General features: G+C 42.3%; 2 protein-coding genes, 1 long non-coding RNA gene and 1 other non-coding gene across 4 annotated transcripts; all 4 read right to left on the reverse strand.

Annotated features, from left to right (window-relative positions):
• Positions 1-356: 356 nt before the first annotated feature.
• LOC105913586 lies at positions 357-1,592 on the reverse strand. The gene is made up of 2 exons (XR_001162985.2): positions 907-1,592; positions 357-804 (listed from the first exon to the last, which is right to left on the reverse strand). It is a non-coding gene; the product is annotated as an uncharacterized LOC105913586 (long non-coding RNA).
• A 384-nt stretch (positions 1,593-1,976) lies between these two features.
• LOC101763918 (uncharacterized protein At4g17910) lies at positions 1,977-8,415 on the reverse strand. Its single transcript, XM_004984159.3, has 16 exons — positions 8,203-8,415; positions 8,046-8,109; positions 7,928-7,961; positions 7,317-7,450; positions 7,072-7,145; positions 6,856-6,934; positions 6,668-6,757; positions 5,918-5,991; positions 5,540-5,627; positions 4,970-5,096; positions 4,784-4,888; positions 4,342-4,465; positions 4,217-4,268; positions 3,683-3,727; positions 3,014-3,112; positions 1,977-2,877 (listed from the first exon to the last, which is right to left on the reverse strand). Exons 1-16 carry the CDS (start codon positions 8,256-8,258, stop codon positions 2,725-2,727), a joined length of 1,398 nt encoding a protein of 465 aa, XP_004984216.1. The 5' UTR covers positions 8,259-8,415; the 3' UTR covers positions 1,977-2,724.
• Positions 8,416-9,494: 1,079 nt separating this feature from the next.
• TRNAL-CAG lies at positions 9,495-9,575 on the reverse strand. The gene has a single exon. It is a non-coding gene; the product is annotated as a tRNA-Leu (tRNA).
• Positions 9,576-9,727: 152 nt separating this feature from the next.
• On the reverse strand, positions 9,728-13,394 carry LOC101764324 (probable apyrase 6). The gene is made up of 8 exons (XM_004984160.2): positions 12,769-13,394; positions 12,207-12,319; positions 11,817-11,924; positions 11,685-11,727; positions 10,911-11,096; positions 10,602-10,699; positions 10,323-10,519; positions 9,728-10,233 (listed from the first exon to the last, which is right to left on the reverse strand). Exons 1-8 carry the CDS (start codon positions 13,274-13,276, stop codon positions 9,978-9,980), a joined length of 1,509 nt encoding a protein of 502 aa, XP_004984217.1. The 5' UTR covers positions 13,277-13,394; the 3' UTR covers positions 9,728-9,977.
• Between the last annotated feature and the right edge of the window lie 5,927 nt (positions 13,395-19,321).

Raw genomic sequence — 19,321 nt, forward strand, 5'->3', positions numbered from 1 at the left:
TATGTAATGGGTTTTGTAAATAGTCTACGTTTAATACTCCTAATTAGTATCTAAACATTCGATGTGACGGGTGCTAAAGTTTAGCAAGTGGAAGAAAACAGGCCCTTAATGTTCACGCAATACCTGGAGTAGTGCATCCTAGGGAAACGATGCTGCTACAACTCCTGCCAACACGTCTACTACAGGAGGGACCGAGGGAGCATGCTGCATTCATGCCCAGCTACAGGGTCGTCAACCCGCGGGACGACAGTAAATGGCAGTGACCAAAAGTCAATGTGCAGTCAACGGTGTAGCAGGGTCAACTTCTGCGTTGGAGTATTTGAATGCAATGCAATGGCTTTCTACAGTTGAACTTGCCAGGGACAGAGCACCACTGATCATGAATTCATGATGCCCGAATATAATGGTCAAAACACTCCAATTCTCCACGCAAGATAGAAAAAAAGGAAGAACAACCGATGAACTTTAAGGCTCCGACGACCTACCAACCAGAGTAGCGGATCGGAGGAGACTGACCGGGTCAGCCGGCGGCCGGCGATGGATGGATCGACGAGCTCTCGATCGCCATCGTCGCGAGTTAATGTGGCGTACCAGATGTCTCGCCAACTTGGCCATCGTGCGCAACAGCGACGACGACAGGGACGGACACGCCGGTGAGCCGTGAGGGCGTAGCAGTTCCCGGCGAAACTTGAGATCACATTAATGGACATCACCAGTAATGAGCCTGTCTGTACATTATTGTCCATGGATCAACAACGTGCTCTAGCTACTCGATCTGTAGTCTGTACCCACATGTCCTTTATACTGTACGAAACCGATACCTTAGTATAGTATAGCACGATTTCTTAACCAAGCAGCAAGGTAATGAGGCACAAGTCTTGTGCTAGCAGGGGTAGTAACTGTTACCTTGCTCAGAGGTCTGATCCTGACGAGTTGGTGCCATTTTTCCGTCACCGAAAGGACGGCAGGAGCGTTGGTGCCAACTGCCAATTATCATCTCAGAGTCGAGAGGATGGGGTACGTACGCTTGCAGTCAGTAGTGCACGGTATTGTACAATCTGCACTGGAGGAGCGTGTGTGTGTGCCTTACCTGGAGATCAGGTCTCATCCAGCCGCAACAATCACAATTAGTAGGTCGATGGGACGCATCAGGTCAGCCCGCGTCACGGAATTCATTGCAAGGTCCTCTTGCAACTTAATGCAACAGCGACCCTCGCCATCAAAGCCGTCCTCCCGGCCGGTCAGCCTGGCACACGGGGAAAACGCGATACCAACATGGCTGCCGACGATGATGCTCCCCGATGTATCGGCTGAACAACCTCGCAACGTCTTGTGGAGATCCTCATGGTTTCAAACGGGTCCATGTGCAAACCATCAAAACTTCTGATGACCAGCGGTGAGGAAGGATTTCTACAGCGACAGATCTCAGGTTGTCTCACCTTGCAGTAGTTTTTGAGGCCTAACAAAATTACTCCCCATCCAAGCTTCTAACATCACTCCCGATTCAAGCTTCTAAGGGGGTGTTTGGATCTCTAGGATCTCCTAAAATTTATATCACATCGAATATTCGGAGGCTAATTAGGAGCACTAAATATGAGCTAATTATAAAACTAATTACACAGATGGAGGCTAATTCATGAGACGAATCTATTAAGCCTAATTAATCTATCATTAGCACATATTTACTGTAGCATCACATTGTCAAATCATGAACTAATTAGGCTTAATAGATTCATCTCGCAAATTAGTCTCCATCTGTGCAATTGGTTTTGTAATTAGTCTATATTTAATACTCCTAATTAGTATCTAAACATTTGATGTGACAGAAATTTTAGGAAGGACTAAAGAAACAAACACCCCGAGCAAAAAACGACAGGTTCCGTAATCGTCGTAAGATTCATTGAGTGCAGAAAGGGACAGCTACATGGCTCTAACATGCTTTCTTTTCCTACCAGGCTTAGAATTCGCCACCAAAAGTCAATCAAAGATATTTTCTCCTTTCAGCAGCCACATGAACCGATCAGCTACAGGATCATATGCGGCTGCATTGCTCTCTGTGCATTATCCATGTACATCGTGCCATACTCGGTACAGTACACATGATACTTGCACTCTTTCTGCTCTCCATGAAGAGTCAGTGGTTTCCATCTGAGAATATACCATCTAGAAGTCATAAGTGACACCCAAATTCTTTAGATGTCATCCACAGAAAGCCAGAGAGTAACATTCAAGTACAGCGCCGCTTTCCTGAACCCTGGTTTCAACTCTACCCATGACAAGTGATAACCACAGCAGTATGAACTTATGGTACTTGAAGCCAAATTCTGACTGAGGCACCAAATTAATGAAACAGCAAACTCTTGACAGACTGTCTTTAATTCGTCATCATATCTACGGTGGATGTGTCACCTTCAGATCGAAAGTAAACGGGAGGATTAATTAATACCAGCAGACCCGCTCTCCATGATATGAAGGAAAATTAGGAGGTTTCTGATGGGACACACGGAAACTTGAACACTTCTCTTGGAAATGGTTTCATGAAGTGAATAAGTCCGAAAGAAGTCAGATCTAGACTATAGGAAGAGTTAATGACTCGATCAACTAGTTAGGCTGCAATTTGGTTTTGATTTTCTCATAAAAAATATTTAGTTTTATTTCAAGCGAGCTACTAGCTTGCTGACAAGTTAATGAATACATACAGCATATCAAATGCTAGCTTACAATTCACCAGAATTTCATTCTAACACCGAAAAAATGGGCAAGGCCAGTAACCATGCATAAAGTAAAGGTGTATACTGACAGAATCATGAAGGCAGTGAGCGAAGAGGCAGAGAGCGTGTCAACAGAGAGATTTACCAGACCAGTTAGGATATTTGCCTGGAAGAACAAAAGGCACTTAAGTTTCAGTTCATTTAACCTGGCAATGGAATAACTTTCAAGAAAATGCAGTGAGGTTAATTTATTCAAGAAGTTTCATTTTCCAGTCAAAAAAGAAAGCAAGCAATGATCTTACCAGAAGGAATGAACCAAGCATATTTTGATTGAATGCATCTTCAAGAACCAAGTTCTTTTCATATGAAATAAACCCTGCTAATGTGAGGATGGATAAAACCTATATTGGATAATCACAGTCAGCATAAACAGTGGAGCATGAGCAAAGAAATAGACCTAACATCAACTAAAAGACAAAAACCCAGGGAAGCTCATCGTTGGTAGACCCCCTTAAGGAAGCACGTTCATTTATTCGGGTAAGTAATGAATTTCGTGGCTATGAAACCCACCTTTTCTAATTTGCATGAGTCTGATCATATGACAAAGTTGCTCCCCGATCATAAAAGAGATGAAATTTTGGGGCCATGCTGTGACTGTGAACGTTATATTGAGTGGAAATATGTACGACATATTGATTGAAAGATAACAAAATACAAGACTGCATATAATAATTTGTTCCTAATGCCTTGGCTTCCTTTGGCTTCATTATGGGGATAATTTGTAGGCATCATCAAATAAAGAACATATTGTTCTTGTTATGTTGTGTCATATTCATGATGTAGTCCTAGATTGTTCAATGTTTGACGTACAAAGAGACATTGCAAAATGTGAAAGAAAAGACAAATTTGACTTGAGAGTTCCAATGTGACAATGAATGTATATTATAATTTTATAAGAGAACGAGAAATACCTGAAAATTCTGGCCGAAAACAAGCATAACATAAGCGAAGTTGCACTGCAAAATGAACACCTTGATCAATTTTTAAGCTACATGTACTAACTTCTGACTAAATCTATAGACTGGTCAGAAAAAAGTTAGGCTTCATTGGCAACTTGGGAATTTGGGAACGTGCCTGTTTCCTAATCTAAATGAAAAGAAATTGCCAAACTTCTCAAGAGAGTATGTAAAGAAATCTGACTTGTTTGGACAAATTATAACTTTGAGGGTTTTTATGAGATTGATTAAGTGTTTAAATGTTTTTATATCATTACTTACTCTAAATTTAAATGCCGCAATTCCTTTTGCACCATAATCATCCATTTAAGCACTATAAGTTTCCTGACCAACATAACTTTTTCGTTTCAGTGTTAAGACCACAATATTCTGCTCTACAAATAGAAAAAACCTGGTTTGACATTGCAGAGTAACTTTTAAAATATTCGCTAAGATGGCTTTAGCACGATTGATTTCATGAGTAAAAGGTCTCCAAAATTAGTATCTTACCATTCGCCGAGAAACCCTCTCAATATAGCTATCAAGGATGATTGCCAAAATCCTATAAGCATTACATGTGAACTGGTCAGAAAATATTAAAAACAGTAATTATGCATGTGCTTATTGTTTCTTACCAAAATGATGCGGCAAGAACCCAGACTTTTACCACTTGAGTGTTCCTGTTCTTGCCTTTTAAACTGGTATCAACAAACAGATAGTAACCCAGAGAAACACCAATTAGAAACATACCCCAATACCCTGTGTCATGGGAGGAAATCAATTAATAGAATGCATAATGTTACAGAAATTTTAAAATAAAATGCATGCAAATTTATGGCGTGCAGCTATTAAAAGGACCCAATAGCTAATTAGTGTGTACTTAACCTTTGCAAAGTAAGAAATTATGTGTAGCATACAGAAATAGGGTAAAAAGAAATAACGACAAAAGTTAGTAAAATGCATGTGTAAAGAACCTGCATTTATGCCTGCATCTGCATGCTGACAAGGTTGCGTGGCTATATGTTTCTCAGCTTTTTAATGAAACAAATGATAAGCTATGTAGAGTATGTTTGTTACCAAGTATACTATAAATGCCTTCCTTATTCTGGCTGATTAAATCAGCACTTCTTTTATCAGAAATGAGGTACTCATTCAATCCAGAAGATAGCCAAATCTGGTATCCTGAAATAAAGCACAGAGATGGACCTTAAAAAGGATTATTGTAACATAAAGTCCATCAAACCAAACTGGAAATGTCTGTACCTGCAAGGATAAGCAGACCAACTAGGCCACAATGCTTTGGATGAATCCTGACAATGGATGTGAGAATAGAAACAGCTGCAAGGGTGAAAAAGAAGTTCCAGTGAACACCATATTCTCCTACATGAACCTACAAGATAATGAGCAGAAGTAGTGTCTTCAGAATACAGCATTCATATATGGAATTGCTTAATAACTTCTCTATTGCGCCAGGCAAATTGATACCCGATCACTCCATTTTCAGTATTACTGAAAAGAAAATATGCTGGTATGTTTGGGTTTAGAATGTGTGGGGTTCTTGTAAATTTTTAACTCTTCTTAATGAAATGATGCACAGTTCTCCTGTGTATTAAAAAAATATATCAAGTTCTGTTCTGTGTAATAGGGCTTCAGTGTCCAGAAAAGAGGAAACGAGCATGATATGATCACTGGGAAAAAAAGGCAACAAAAGTTGCATGAATGGCATACACACACGAAGTAGGTTCCATATCAGGGCATGTGGCAATTATAATGAATGACTGAATAAGTAATTGATAAATGTATGTAGTTGGTATAAAGAAACAAGAAAAGCACCTGATAATCAACACCCGATGTGGAGAGAATGCGAGCAAAGCCAAGAAATACTAGTGGACTTATGGAACTCAGTGCTGTCCTGAAACTCCTAAGGAACACAAGCAGGAAAATTGCATGATACGTTATATGAATGTGGTAAACTATTGTTTACTGGCAGACCTATCAAACAGAAACTGCTGTACTTGTACAATAATATTAACAAATTCAAACAGTGAAATCATTGAAAAATCTACTTTTTAGTGATTAAAACTAGAAAAGGAGGATCAGATGTCAGTGGACATATGTCGTGCAGTGCAGCACACATAATCCAAGTGTCTAAGTATCCCTGGAGATATTTTGGTTATGATAAATGATATAAAATCATAATTAAGGACTTACATTGTGGTTATGTTTCGTGCTTGTCTAGATACCAGTGCGTTAGCCACTACAAAAGATCCTACTCCAAGATCCATCTGTTAGACCATGTGTCAAATTCTTAACATCATTAAAATGGGAAGCTGATTTCAGATTGTACATCACAATTTCTGAACTTTCAAAAATAGTAGTAAATAGATTCAAAATTGTGAATGACAGCATAGGTTCAAACTTGAAAACAGTAAACAAAGAATGATTTGTAGACAAGAGGTCAAAAGTAATTCAAATAATAACTAAGATACAACAAAAATTTGGATTATAGGTGTTCCTTCCATGCCATTTATAGAAATAAAATAAATAAAAGGCAATTGCTTGTGCAAGACAGAAACAGAAGATGACAACAGATGACTATCAGTTCCTGTTTTATGACCGAAATTCTGTTCACTGAATCACAATAATAAATTCATATGCTCATACATTGACATATCATTAACAATCTAAACATTATTATGACTGTATGAACAATTTGTAGAAGGTGGTGTGTATGCACAGAAGGTTCACGATTATTTGTGATATGAATAGCACTTATATTCATCATGAGGATTCCAGGTCCAAGCAATACACGCACAGGTGCGGACAAATATGCACAAAACCCCCTTATACTCGACATACAAGACATGAATATATACTCTAACGATTAGCAATATCAATGATGAAGAGATAAAGATAAGAAAAACTGAAAGGAAATAAAAAATAGGCTGAAGAATGACTTACGATGCCACTACCATATGTTTCAGCTTTGGCATAGCGTCTTGGAAAGATTTTGAAGTCCACCGCTAATATGCACAAACATGTCACTAGAACCTACAGATTGTGTAACCAGTTTTGATATTTCAATAGTGCTCCTACATGTCTAGTACTGAAGGATTAATAAATTTTCTAATTAATAAACTTTTGCACACCACTGACACTCGGTAAGAAGATATATCTGCCCTTAGTGAAGGCAGTTGACTGAGTCCAGCTTTAAGATGAGACTGAGACCTGGGAGCATAGGATTACATCAATTCAAGAACATCATTGGCTGTGTTGCAAGAAGGAAAATATAAAAGTGCACTTTAGAATGGCATAATCTAAAATGGCTTTCAACAAAATTAGGCATAATAGCTCATATCAAATACCTTTTAAACATGATGTAGACAGCTATCAGGATTACAAGAGAAATAGAACACATATAAGCCCATTCATCTAAGACCTGCGAGAAAACAAGGAATAACCCAAGGATCACTATTTTACTTTGCTTCTAACTAAAAAATGTTTAATGTATGCCCTGTACTAAAGCTTGTTTCTTTACGAGCTCTTTGATCCCTTTTAGTTAAGAAATACTGGCATCTAAGCTAAATGAATGCAGAGAAGGGGTACTTACTGTGAAAACCAAAAGAACTGGCAATACAACAGTGAGATAATCTACAACCAGTGTACAGAAGTACTGCATCCAATCTTTACGAACAGGAAGAACTCTATCACCATTTTTCTTCGCTGCATCCCTCCTAGTATTATCTAAAACATGATGAAACAAGGTAAGTATTGTCCTCTGTCGGATGAACTCCATACATGGAAAACAAAAAGGTGTTCTGCTTATTTGTTAATTAATGCTGAGAAAATTTAAAAGGCCACACTTAAAAGATACAGAGAGTATAGTTGGCACGTATGGCTTAATGTATAGCATCAGTCATCAGTTTTACCATCAATCTTAAAAATGGAGGGGGACATGGTAGAATTTTTAACAAAAAAACTAACACTTATTTATATTCTATGCTGATACAGTTGAAGAATTTGGACTTATTGTTGAATCTCACAATTTGCACAAAACAGATCCACAAGCCAAATCTGCAAAACTGCAGCATAGTAGCAATTTGATTTCCAAGTTCATATTATTGAAGCTCACTTGCAGATTTGTCGTGGCTACTGAATTGGTAAGCCTTACACTACAATGTGATAGGATATCAGAATTGACAGCATTTCAAATGAACTGACCTCCGCTGCTCCACTTCCTCAGAACCACCAATGCCTACGCACCATAAAAGGGAAGTCAAATCTCAACTCCGTGTGCGCGCATACAGAAAAAATTGGCAAGAGATTTGAATCAGGTCACCGGCACGATGGTGGAGAGAGCCGCGATCTCCGTCAAGGAGGACCCCGTCAGGTTGCTCACGAATCTGCATCACCAAGGCGGAGAGGTAGCGGTTAAGGTCGAGAAGGGGAGCGGTCGGGATCGCAGCCTCAGGTCTGGCTTGGGACGCTGGACTTACTGCTCCTTGAGGAGCTTGTTCGGGTTCAGGGACTTGTCGAGGAGGCGGCTCTCCATCGCCGGCGTCGAGACTCGAGGGGCGCGGGGACGGAGGCGGCAAAGGCGAGGAGAACCGCTGGGAAGGCGTCAGAGATGGCCGACGGCGGGCAGCAGCAGCGGTCTGCGGCGGAGGAGGGCGAAGTGAAAAATCTCTAATTCGCACAGGGCGTGGCCCAGATCTTGGTCCAAAGGGCTTTTATTGCCTAATTACATAGCCTTTACGAGTTTATGGGCTTCTCTGGCCCATAAGTTTGGATCAGCCCAGGTCTATTATCAGCCCACGTAAAGAGAAAGGACTCCGGCTCTACGGTCGGATTTGTCTTTCTCGATGAAAGAAGGTAGGCTGATTTGCATTTTGTACTATAATGATGATTTGTTTTATCTTTTTTTTTCTTTTTTTGAGCGAAGATCCATCTTGAGTTATGAAAAGTGAAGACTGGATTATTGATTTGGATTTGTTAAGAGATAATTGCAAGTATACGCGTGAGACTGAAAAAGCAGCAATGGTCAAAGATACAACAAGTCGCCATACACAAATCTAAACGTTATAACAGAAAATTAATGTTTTTCAGAAGTTCTGATAATCTTTAAAGTTTTAGTACTAGTAATTTTGTTGAAAATTGGCCACTAGCTCGGATTTACATTTAATGGTTGAAAGTTAGCCGCGAGCAAAACACAAGAAGGGGTTAAATAAGGCCTGGTTTGGTTACTCTTGATTATTTTTAGCACCCGTCATAGTAAACATTTGCTAATAATGGATTAATTAGGCTTAATAGATTCATCTCACCGTTTAGCCTCTACTTGTGTAATGGATTCTATAAATAGTCTATGTTTAATACTCCTAATTAGTACCTAAACAATCGATGTGACACATACTAAAAATAAGCAAAGGGAACCAAACGCCCTCCTAATTAGTATCTAAATATTCGATGTGATACGTGCTAAAAATAAGCAAAGGGAACCCATGATTATTTTTAGCACCCGTCATAGTAAACATTTGCTAATAATGGATTAATTAGACTTAATAGATTCATCTCACCGTTTAGCCTCCACTTGTGTAATGGGTTCTATAAATAGTCTATGTTTAATACTCCTAATTAGTACCTAAACAATCGATGTGACACATACTAAAAATAAGCAAAGGGAACCAAACGCCCTCCTAATTAGTATCTAAATATTCGATGTGATACGTGCTAAAAATAAGCAAAGGGAACCCAACGCCCCCTAAAAAAATATAGCAAGTTAAAAAAACAATGTCAAGAATGGGATTCGAACCCATGCCCTTTCGGACCAGTACCTGAAACTGGCGCCTTAGACCAACTCGGCCATCTTGACTTGTTATTTCGTTGCTATAATATAGTTTATATCACTTTTGGGGGCTAGAGGCGTCAAACAATTCAGCCGAATTCCCTGTATAGTTTCCATGAACACCAGTCACCAAAAATTAGGACTCCATACTAAAGTATGACAGTATCTCAATATATACATAATGAAAAGGTACGGAGCTCATATCATGAGCCAAAATCACTATATTTATTCATCAAAAGAATACAATTAGCACATGACAAAATGTTCTACACATTCTTCTGTACGCACAAATATGCTATCTTCCATGCTCCACCCACCCGACTCTGCTACCTAAGATCAAGAACACAAAGAATTGAACTTGTACATTGTTGTACAACACAAAATCTATTCCTGTCGTATAAATATACTTCCTCTGCACAAGGGTCAGCGTCAGCTGATGCGTGTTATGATGTATCGGCCTTTCTCTAAGTCGTATATAATTTTTGTCTTGGGCTTCCTCCATCTTGACACCAAAAATGCTCCACACAAAAGAAACATCCCCACCACAGCAAACAATGGTCTATTGCTATGGGTTGATGCTGCAGCAGTGTGTGATGGCTTTAAACTTAAATGTTGCATCAATGTAATGAAAGCTCCTAGGGCCCATTCCACCTGAATGTCTCCAACCTGGTTGGAATACTCAATCCTGATAAGGAGAATAGTAAGTTAGCTAAGCATATGAGATCGCTTGGAGAAAATTGAACTGAGGAATATTGGCGTGTTCAATATGCTTGCCTCTTGTCATCCAGTGGTACACCAAGACTGTCATGCAGTAGAGCCACAATGTATGCCGATGAGAAGCAATACCGTGAGAAATCTTCATCTGACCTATTAGGGTACTTTTTCCTAAGAGTGGACAAATCCTGGTTGCAAACTTGTTCTCCAGCAAGCACGAAATCGGATAGAGATGAAGACTTCTTAAGTCCAAAGAACTGACAGAGAATGTGCAGGAGTTAGAAGTGTCAGAAGAAACCGTTGACATGCAAAAAGAGAAACAAGAAACAAGTAATACACCTTTGAAGTAAAATAGAAATTTTCAGTTGCCAGGAAGTATCCACGCAGCTCAGGTACGAACGTAGATCCCAGGTGGCATTGTTCATACTGGCACTTTTCTGCATTTACGAGATACATGTGGCACTAATCTCTAAGACATCATGCTCAGTTGAGCTTGTTCAGTCAGAATTAAGAAATAGTTCAGCAAAATATTTTGAGTGTATAAGATTTGCAAAAGATATTGGCTTAATGCACCAGTTAAGAACATCTGGCTTCAAGCGATTTTAATGTCAACTGAACAGAGTTTGCAGTTTTGCATATAGTTCTTACCCTTTCCTTTTTGCAGTAAAAGCAGGGAAGAGGATCTACATTCTGTAAAGTTTCCATTCCCACTATCAACATATTGGTTCTCTAGTGTTGATCTTGAAGAACCGCTTGTCCTCACCATTACTTCTTCATTGCGTGAATATCCTCTAGGAGCACATGGGTCAACAAGTGTATTATTTTTGGAAGAGCCTGCAATTGCACAAGTGATGAACTTGAAGAGACACTTCGCTTGGTGCTTAGTACTTAGTAGCTGTTTAGACCATAAAGTGCAATTATAGAAAACTGAATCTATTAGTCCCTTCTTGTTTCCTACACATCATACACTCTGTTTAGTTACCGGACATATAATAAGCTAATGGAATGACGAATATAACTGGTACAGAAACATACAATCAAGTGTTCAGGTACACTTTAACTGCAAAAATGACTCAGGTTATTTTGAACTATGGTCCAGGTACACTTGAACTTGCACAGCATACCAGAATAGTTGTAGTAAGTATTACTTGTTGGCATTCTGTTGATTAAGTAGCGTCTAGTTTAGTGAATGAATTATCCACTCAGATTTCAGAGACTTAGTTTCCCTTGTACATCAGGTACTGAATTCCTAATTATCATTGCAAGCATGTTTTTACGGCGTCGCCTAGGTGTACAGGCATGTCCCCGACGCCACAGGACGCCATCAACACCTCAAAAACCATGATTCCAAGGGTAGCGAGTCTAGACTGGTTATATTCTTGCACCCACAGAATACGAAAAAGTTAAAATCCAAATAAATACCTCTTGACCGCAGTATTTCATGGAACGAGTCTTGAGCTGCATTCTGTGGAAGGAAATGATTTGATCAGCTGGTTAATCTATTGTAGGATCACAAGATTATACAAAGTACAAGAGTATGTGGATATAACTCACTTGACCAAAGTTTAAAAAGCTGTTGGTATATAGAGTGTATGTTGTTTCACCGAAAATAAAATTATTTGACAGTTCAGGAGGAAGTACTTCATCAGAAACAAAGGTCAGCTGAAACAAAACAACAACGGTTATTTTGGTACAAAAACCATATCTTTGGAATATGACCATAAGAACAAGCTAGTATGTGTATTGGCATCAAGAAACTATAGGTGGAATTTAGCCATCCTATATTACAGAAGCCATTTATAAAGCATATCAAAATCAAGATTTCGGGAACTTATTAGCATTGAATCCTTACTATACTATTAGGAACTTATTAGCATTAAACAAGTGGATACAAGATCCAAGAGCAAAGGATCACAAAAGCTGTATATGTGCTCATCGCTGAACCTGAGCTGAAGCGCCCCCAAGTTCAATTATTCCAACAGTTTTGTTAGGATCCCCTCCAAGTCTGCCAAGAGCATAATTTGCCGCAACCCAAGCATAGATGCCTTCATCAGAGCCTGTAAAAGGGGTACCAGCAAGTGTAAACATATAAGTTGGAAAGTATTTCAGCTAATGACATAAAAGGCACTCAGATATACCATACCCCGAACAACTTTTATGCTTACTAATTCCAACTATGTACATTCTTTTAGATAACTGCTTCCCGTTGTTTTGATTCAATTTGTTGATTTTCGGTTAATCAAGCAACAAAATTCATCTTGTAAAATCCAAGGAAACCGATCTCAGAACTGGCAGCTCAACACGTATTATAAAGGCATCCACAGCAAGCTGCATCTCCACTACATTGTCTACATATTTAGCAATTAGCATTTCCAATTTATAGCACTAGTCATCTTTTCATTTAAACATCCAGTTCCCTATCCGCAATGCAACCAACAGCTGACCATTAGAGCTAAACTGCAATCACTTCTCCAGCGGAAGGAAATGGCAAGGGGCGCGGCAGTACCTGGGATCACCTTGGCCCACGCGTCCTCGAACCGGAATCCAGAGGCCCGGAGCACCTCCCTGCAGGACGCCAAGATCGCCTCCTGGGCGTGCTCCTCGAGCAGTCGCAGCCCGGCGGTGGCCATCAGCCTCACCTCCGACTCCGCAGCGGCGGCACCAATCTTCTCCCTCGCGAATTCTATCAGCGGCCGCAGCGACTCCCCGGCACGCGCCGGGTCGGCTGCGAAGGACGATAGGCCCGGGGTCACGCGCATCACGGCGGAGCGCGCCAGATCCGGGCGGCCGTCGGGCCCCGCGGCGAAGACGTGTGCCCGGGTGCCCGTGCTGCCGCCGTCTATGATGACGGAGAAGCACGCGGAGGAGGGAGCGCGACGCCCCCGCGGCGGGGCGACGGCGTGGACGAGCGCGGAGACGAGGAGGGCGAGGAGCGCGGTGCCGAGGCAGAGGCCGCAGAGCCTGCGGCGGCGGCGCGGGCGCGGCGAGGGGGGTTTGGTGGTGGGGTCGGGCATGGTGGTGAGCGGCCGGGACCCGGACCCCAGGCCGCCGCCGACGCCGCCGCCCGCCGTGATTCCTCGACGGCGAGAGAGGTGACGACGACGTCGAGCTTTTATTTTATTTTTTATTATATATTTTTACATTGTTTTTAAAATTGCGAAGGAGCGCTTTTATAGTACGGGTAGGCGCTCGGAAGGCGCCTCAGTGTTTACGTCAACGCAGCATGATGACGTACTTCTCAAGTTCCTAAAGTGAACTGTGCGAGTGCCCCCACTTACGGATTCCATTTCCAATTTTCCATGAGTTCCTTCCTTGAGAATTACTCCACTACAAATACTAGTATTCTTTTTCAATAATTAAAAAAAACTTTATTGATTTACTCAGAGATACGGATATAATATAAGAATAATCTTGTCTTGAGTAACATAACAATTGGTCTGCACAACGGGAATCTAAGGAGCATGCAGGTACAAAGAATTTTTGACAGCTTTAATTTCCATCTATGCAAAAGAACAAAGAATTGAACACCGGATCGTCAACGACAGGAAATTTAATCTGATCTATAGTCTGAGCTCCAAGTCCAGCTCCTCCTCGATGTCGCCGTTGTTGTCGTCGTCGTCGGAGTCGACGAGGTCCACGAACGCGACCTGGGGCGCCGGCACTGCGGCCGTCTGGACAGGCTGCTGCTGCTGCTGCTGCCGCCGCGGCTGCGCTCGGCGGCGACTCTGCCGCTGCTGGTACGCCGACGACGAGCTCTGCAGGTCAGACCGGGCAAACCAGTTATATTCACGTCGTCGCTCTAAAATGAATGAACTCTGACCAATACGAAAGCGATATACTACCTCAGATGACGCAGCCTGCCCCGTGGCAGGAAGTGCAGTAGTGACGGCGCTCTGAATCTGATCGGCCTGACGGCCGCCGTTGTTCTGATGCGGCGGAGGATGGCCATGGCCGTTGGATGTAAACAGCCTGCTGATGCACACAGCAATGATCGTTACGTTAAGAATGAGTGTCAGGCAAGCCAGGTCTTCGATCGGCGTCTGCTTTCTCATCTCCAAGCGAAATGTTAGTTGATTATTAACCACAACGTTGACTAGTTATTTTGTTCATTCGTCAGAGGCGACCAGGTCTCTGTGTAATTTACGTGCAGTAATAATACTTGCCTGGTCAATGATTCATACTGCTGCGCGGCGACGTAGTACGGGGTGAAATACCCCCTCGGCATTTGCAGTTGGAGGGCTCCATTTCCGACCTGCAGATTAGTGGAAATTATGCATATTCCCGTCATGGTTGGTGATTTGAGAATTACTAGCGGTTGAAATTACTTGGCGTGCATATGGATGATGCACGGCGTACCGATGCGAGGCTGGCGCCATGCACGACCAGAGCGGTGGGAGGCAGCGCCGGCGGCTGAGGCGGCGGCGCCGCCGACAGGGGCGGCACGGCGTAGCAGCGCTCGGCCACCTCCAGCGCCACCCTGATCCGCTCCAGCTCCGCCACGCCCAGCCCGCGCCGCGGCTCCCGCCTCATCGCCGCCGCCGCGGCCACGGCCTCCGCGGCGGCCTTCCGCTTCTTCCCGGCCTCTCTGCTCCCGCCACCGCCGCCGCCGCGCACCATGATCGCCGCGATTGTTGGCTGCTGCTGCCTCTCTAACTGCTGCCGTTCATCACCCATCGATCTCTCTCGTCCTCCACGTACTCGGGGGGCGTTGCTATATAAGCGGGGGCGGCGCGCGACGCCATTTTTTCTCGATCTGGAAACTGAGCTGTATCTCAGCATTGACGCCTGGTGCGATCTGACGCGCATGAATTCGGGATACGCGCGCCCCCCACGTAAATTCCTTCCTCTTCTGCTTGCTCCCCCGCAGCCGGATCCCGGATTCCCGATGGGGTAAGTGTGGTGGATGCTGCTGGGGATTATTCGAACCGTCCAGCTCGTCCAAATTTACTGCCATGCAGGGGAACGAATCCTGGCTCGATCCGGCGCTCCCCCTGGGGATCTCGGCTGGCATGTGTTCATCCCTGGGTGCTGCTGGCCAATGAAGGGGTTCCAGCTAGCGCTTGCGTTGCATATATGGATCGTCATCCTGCTGGTGTTTGGGGGGCGAGTTTTTTGCCAGCAACTTTCAAAAGATACACCTCGTAACGGGATAGGATTTATGCGCCGTCACTGTTGTAAATCTTGCCAGATTTGCAAACATTTTATTGCCCACCGTCAAGACTTCCGCGAGCTTCAAACTATCCTTTCTGCATCAGCGTCTGTTTGAAACTGAGGGGGTTTCTCCCAAAACGACTTCACCGGTGAAGCCAAAGCTGGTAAAGCTAAAAAAATTAGCTTCACCTAGCTTCTGGTTCATTTTAGCTTCGACTTACAAAACAGTTTCACGCTACAGTACCTCGATTTGCGCAAAATAGATGAAGCCAAAGTTGAAATGAGCCGTGCCAAAAAGAGCTTAAATTCTTTGTCTCCGTTCATCTAGACGCCCTACTGATAGAGGTGTTTATCACCGACGATACTACGTATTGTGTTGCTAAAAACACGTATAGTCTAGTTATTGTTGCTAAAAACACGTATAGGAAAAACATTTTCCTTTATCTTAAGGTGATTGAAATCTTGTTCCGTAGAGTAAAGAATATATATAATCCTAATCATTAAAAAAATCACATAAAGAGTACTACCTCCAGACGTTAATACATGACGTTCGGACAACATTTTTTTAGCTTTAAGGGGACGTTTGGATATCAGGGGCTAAACTTTAGCCCTGCTACATCGGATATTCGGATGCTAATTAGGAGGACTAAATATGAGCTAATTACAAAACTAATAGCAGAACCCCTAAGCTAAATCACGAGATGAATCTATTAAGCCTAATTAATCCATCATTAGCGAATGGTTACTCTAGCACCACATTGTCGAATCATGAACTAATTAGACTTAATAGATTCGTCTAGCAATTTAGCCTAGGGATTGTGCAATTAGTTTTGTAATTAGACTATGTTTAATACTCCTAATTAGTGTCCAAACATCCGATATGATAGGGGCTAAAGTTTAGCCTCTGTCTCCCAAACACCCCCTAATTTGCCTCGGTTTGATGCCTAATTTGCCTCGGTTTGATGCGTGCATTTTTATCGGTCTTGGTCTTGAGTAGAGGAAATTGCTTCCGAGATTAATGGCTAGCGCATGGGAATTAAATTTTTTTATCCAAACCGAACCTGAATGTCGTTAATGTTTTTCAAAGCAGGTTAATTAAAACAAATGTGATTAAGGAGGGGTATTAGCTAGTGTCATTTCTCCACCACACTCATCCATTTCAAAATATTAAAATTGCATTCTTTGTGGAGCAGATGTAGTACATCTATATGTCATGTTTTTTGAACTAGAGATTCGACTAGGGATTATGACGATTTAGGTTTAGGTTCAGGTCTAGTGGTTTGGGGTCAGAGCTTACCTTAACTCTCCGATTGTAAATGGATTGCCGAGGAAAGGCTCATAGTGGTAGTGGGTGGTGGGCCAGATAACGAGGCAAGGGGTGTCTCTTGCCACAATGGTAGGAGATGGCATTTGGGCTCATGTTAGGTGGTGGTGCAGGATGGCGGCAAGGTGTGGTGCACCACCAGAGCTTGTATGAGGAGGTAGCAATGGCGGAGCGAGCGGGAAGTAGCACTCGGGTTGAACAAATGTGAGAAATGAGGACCACGCGAAGAGGGAGGACGGCACAAATAAAGAGAAGGAAGGCAAGGGTGAGAGATAGAGGAAGCAGTTGCATCACGCTTCACTCATATCGCTGGCTTAGGATTAAGTTGAACGGAGAAGGAAGAGATAAGGGAAGTGTTCTGATTTAACCGTTTGATTGGTCTCATGTTGTTAGATGTTGTGTAGATAGACTCAAGAGATATTGTGTAGGTAGACTTAAGGGAATTATTTTCTTATAATAGGCTGTTAGAGTATCTCCAACAGGTTCCATTTCCTAATAAACTGCCATTACCAGGAAAGAAATCGCTCCAATAGTCCCCTAATACATCTCTTTTTCCCTAATAATTATTGGTTTATACCAATAATCCACCCCAACTTCCCGCCAAATAGAGGGGGTGGGTGGGGGTAACCGCTCTCCAATTACGGTAGTTGGTCTTTAGCACCATGACTTTTTCGTGACCCGACCGCTCTTGCACTTTGTCTCACCTTTATGCATGTGCTCTCGCTTCTACCCTTCCCATCGTCGGTCGCCGCTTCCCTGCTATCATGATGTTGGAATTATATGCATTTTACGATTTATTTTAATTCAAAATATAAAATAAAATATGACATAAACGATAGCATAAATAGGAGCATAAACATTTGTGTCTATAACAATGAACATAAAGCATGTGATGGAAATAACAAAAAACAAGTAATGAACCAGAAAGTTTTTATGAGAAAGTACCCTGCAGTGGGGCCAGTGCCGGCGGCACCAGATGCGCTATTACTCGACATTTCAAGCCTATTCGGTGTAGTCAATCAAAGTCGATACCATGCAGATGTTCGCCGTGCAGTTGCGCCTCCAGGAAGAAGAGGTGCACAGCGAGCAGTCGCGCAGATGCGCTCCAAAAAACTTGATTGCCCTTCTACTCGTGGGTGCAGAGTCTCAAGCAAGGGCGCAGCTTCGGAGGCCTGCTCTTCCGGTGTGTTCTGTGCATACAAAATGTCGGAACGGGGACAACAAAAAGGCAGCGCAACAGTAGACTGAAAGCTCGGTGATTGGTATGTTGCGCTCGGAAACTCGAGATAGAGTGCCTCTCATATAGATACAAGAAGTCTTTTGGGTGTCCAAATTCATTGCTATTATTCGGCCTGCCATCAAATGGTAACTTACTAGTAACTCCAACCATGTCATTTGTTGTTAGCATTTTAATCCACGCACCATGTCATTTGATGTTAGCATTTTAATCCACGCCAGTTACTAGTCATTAAACACTGCGTCAGTTACTGGTCATCAACTCATAAATAATGGTTAGGGACCTCTCAGCTTCCAAGGTTGTTTTATTCCAAATGTAACTATCACCAAGTGAATGGGCCTTAGGATTTAATTGAATAATTGATTTATTAATAGACCACCGAGGTCCATTAATCTAACACACGAACCGACAAAAAACTTATGAACTCGTACAAATCTGCCTGAGCGAAATTCATGGTCATCGTCCCCATGCTTAGTCGATTGAGGACGCATTGATGCGACTACTAAACGGATCGACGTGGTCATATGCAACAATACGAGCATGACAATGCAAAATGGTATTGCTCTCTCCGTTATATTAAGATATATGCCTTCAATGCAATATTTAAGAATGATCTAATCAGCTTGTATAGATTACCATACATTTAAAAACAAATGGATCATATCCTCCTAGTTAATATTCATATAAAATCAAGTTAGGTCTAGATTTTTGACCTAGAAAAATCGGAACTCGTATGCGCAACCGTGTGCCCGTATGATTGATGGGAATTTAGAGCTGCGCCCATTGCTCACTGGGTTCATTGTACTTTTCACATCACCTCTTAGATTAACCATGTCTTAACAAATATATTTTCCCTATTCTAAAAACGAAAAAATGGGCAGCAAAGCAGCTATCGCAAATATAATACTCAGAGGAGAAAAGTAGGCAAGATCAGCAAGCAAACATTACATTAAAAAAGTGCACCGTGAGTCCGTGATGACGTATTTAATCTATAGTATTATGCAGGCTGCTAACTGGCTAAGTGATGGATGACCTAAGCTAACGCTTCTGGATGACAGGTGTTCATACCAAGCCCCTCTTGGGCTCTTGCCACCTGTTTCTGGTAGCAGCCATCATCGGTAGGCCAATTCGGAGTTCAATCAACTGATCCTGCCACGTAACACCCAGGCTGATGAGTCATCCTCTCTCTGCATTTTCTTTCCCCTCTACTGAAAGGGTCTCTGCCTTTGCAATGGCCCCAAGTTTTTTCAAATTATCTGTTTGTATTTCTGCACACCTCTGCAACAATCACTTGCAGTGTAAAACCATGCTGAATTGCAGACCTACCTCCGGGTGTGGTTTTTTTGT

This window comes from Setaria italica, chromosome IX, assembly GCF_000263155.2.
Source record: "Setaria italica strain Yugu1 chromosome IX, Setaria_italica_v2.0, whole genome shotgun sequence".
Lineage (NCBI taxonomy): Eukaryota > Viridiplantae > Streptophyta > Magnoliopsida > Poales > Poaceae > Setaria > Setaria italica.

Bases quoted from the DNA above. Each gene is read 5' to 3' on its own strand.
- LOC101763918 (XM_004984159.3), bottom strand. From the start codon at position 8,258: ATGGAGAGCCGCCTCCTCGACAAGTCCCTGAACCCGAACAAGCTCCTC. The intron at 7,451-7,927 runs GTCAGTTCATTT...ATCATGTTTTAG, and splicing joins GAGGAAGTGGAGCAGCGGAG to ATAATACTAGGAGGGATGCA. The intron at 7,146-7,316 runs GTAAGTACCCCT...GTTTTCTCGCAG, and splicing joins CAGTTCTTTTGGTTTTCACA to GTCTTAGATGAATGGGCTTA.
- LOC101764324 (XM_004984160.2), bottom strand. From the start codon at position 13,276: ATGCCCGACCCCACCACCAAACCCCCCTCGCCGCGCCCGCGCCGCCGC. The intron at 11,728-11,816 runs GTGAGTTATATC...TTCCTTCCACAG, and splicing joins GCTTTTTAAACTTTGGTCAA to AATGCAGCTCAAGACTCGTT. The intron at 10,700-10,910 runs GTAAGAACTATA...TCGTAAATGCAG, and splicing joins TTTACTGCAAAAAGGAAAGG to AAAAGTGCCAGTATGAACAA.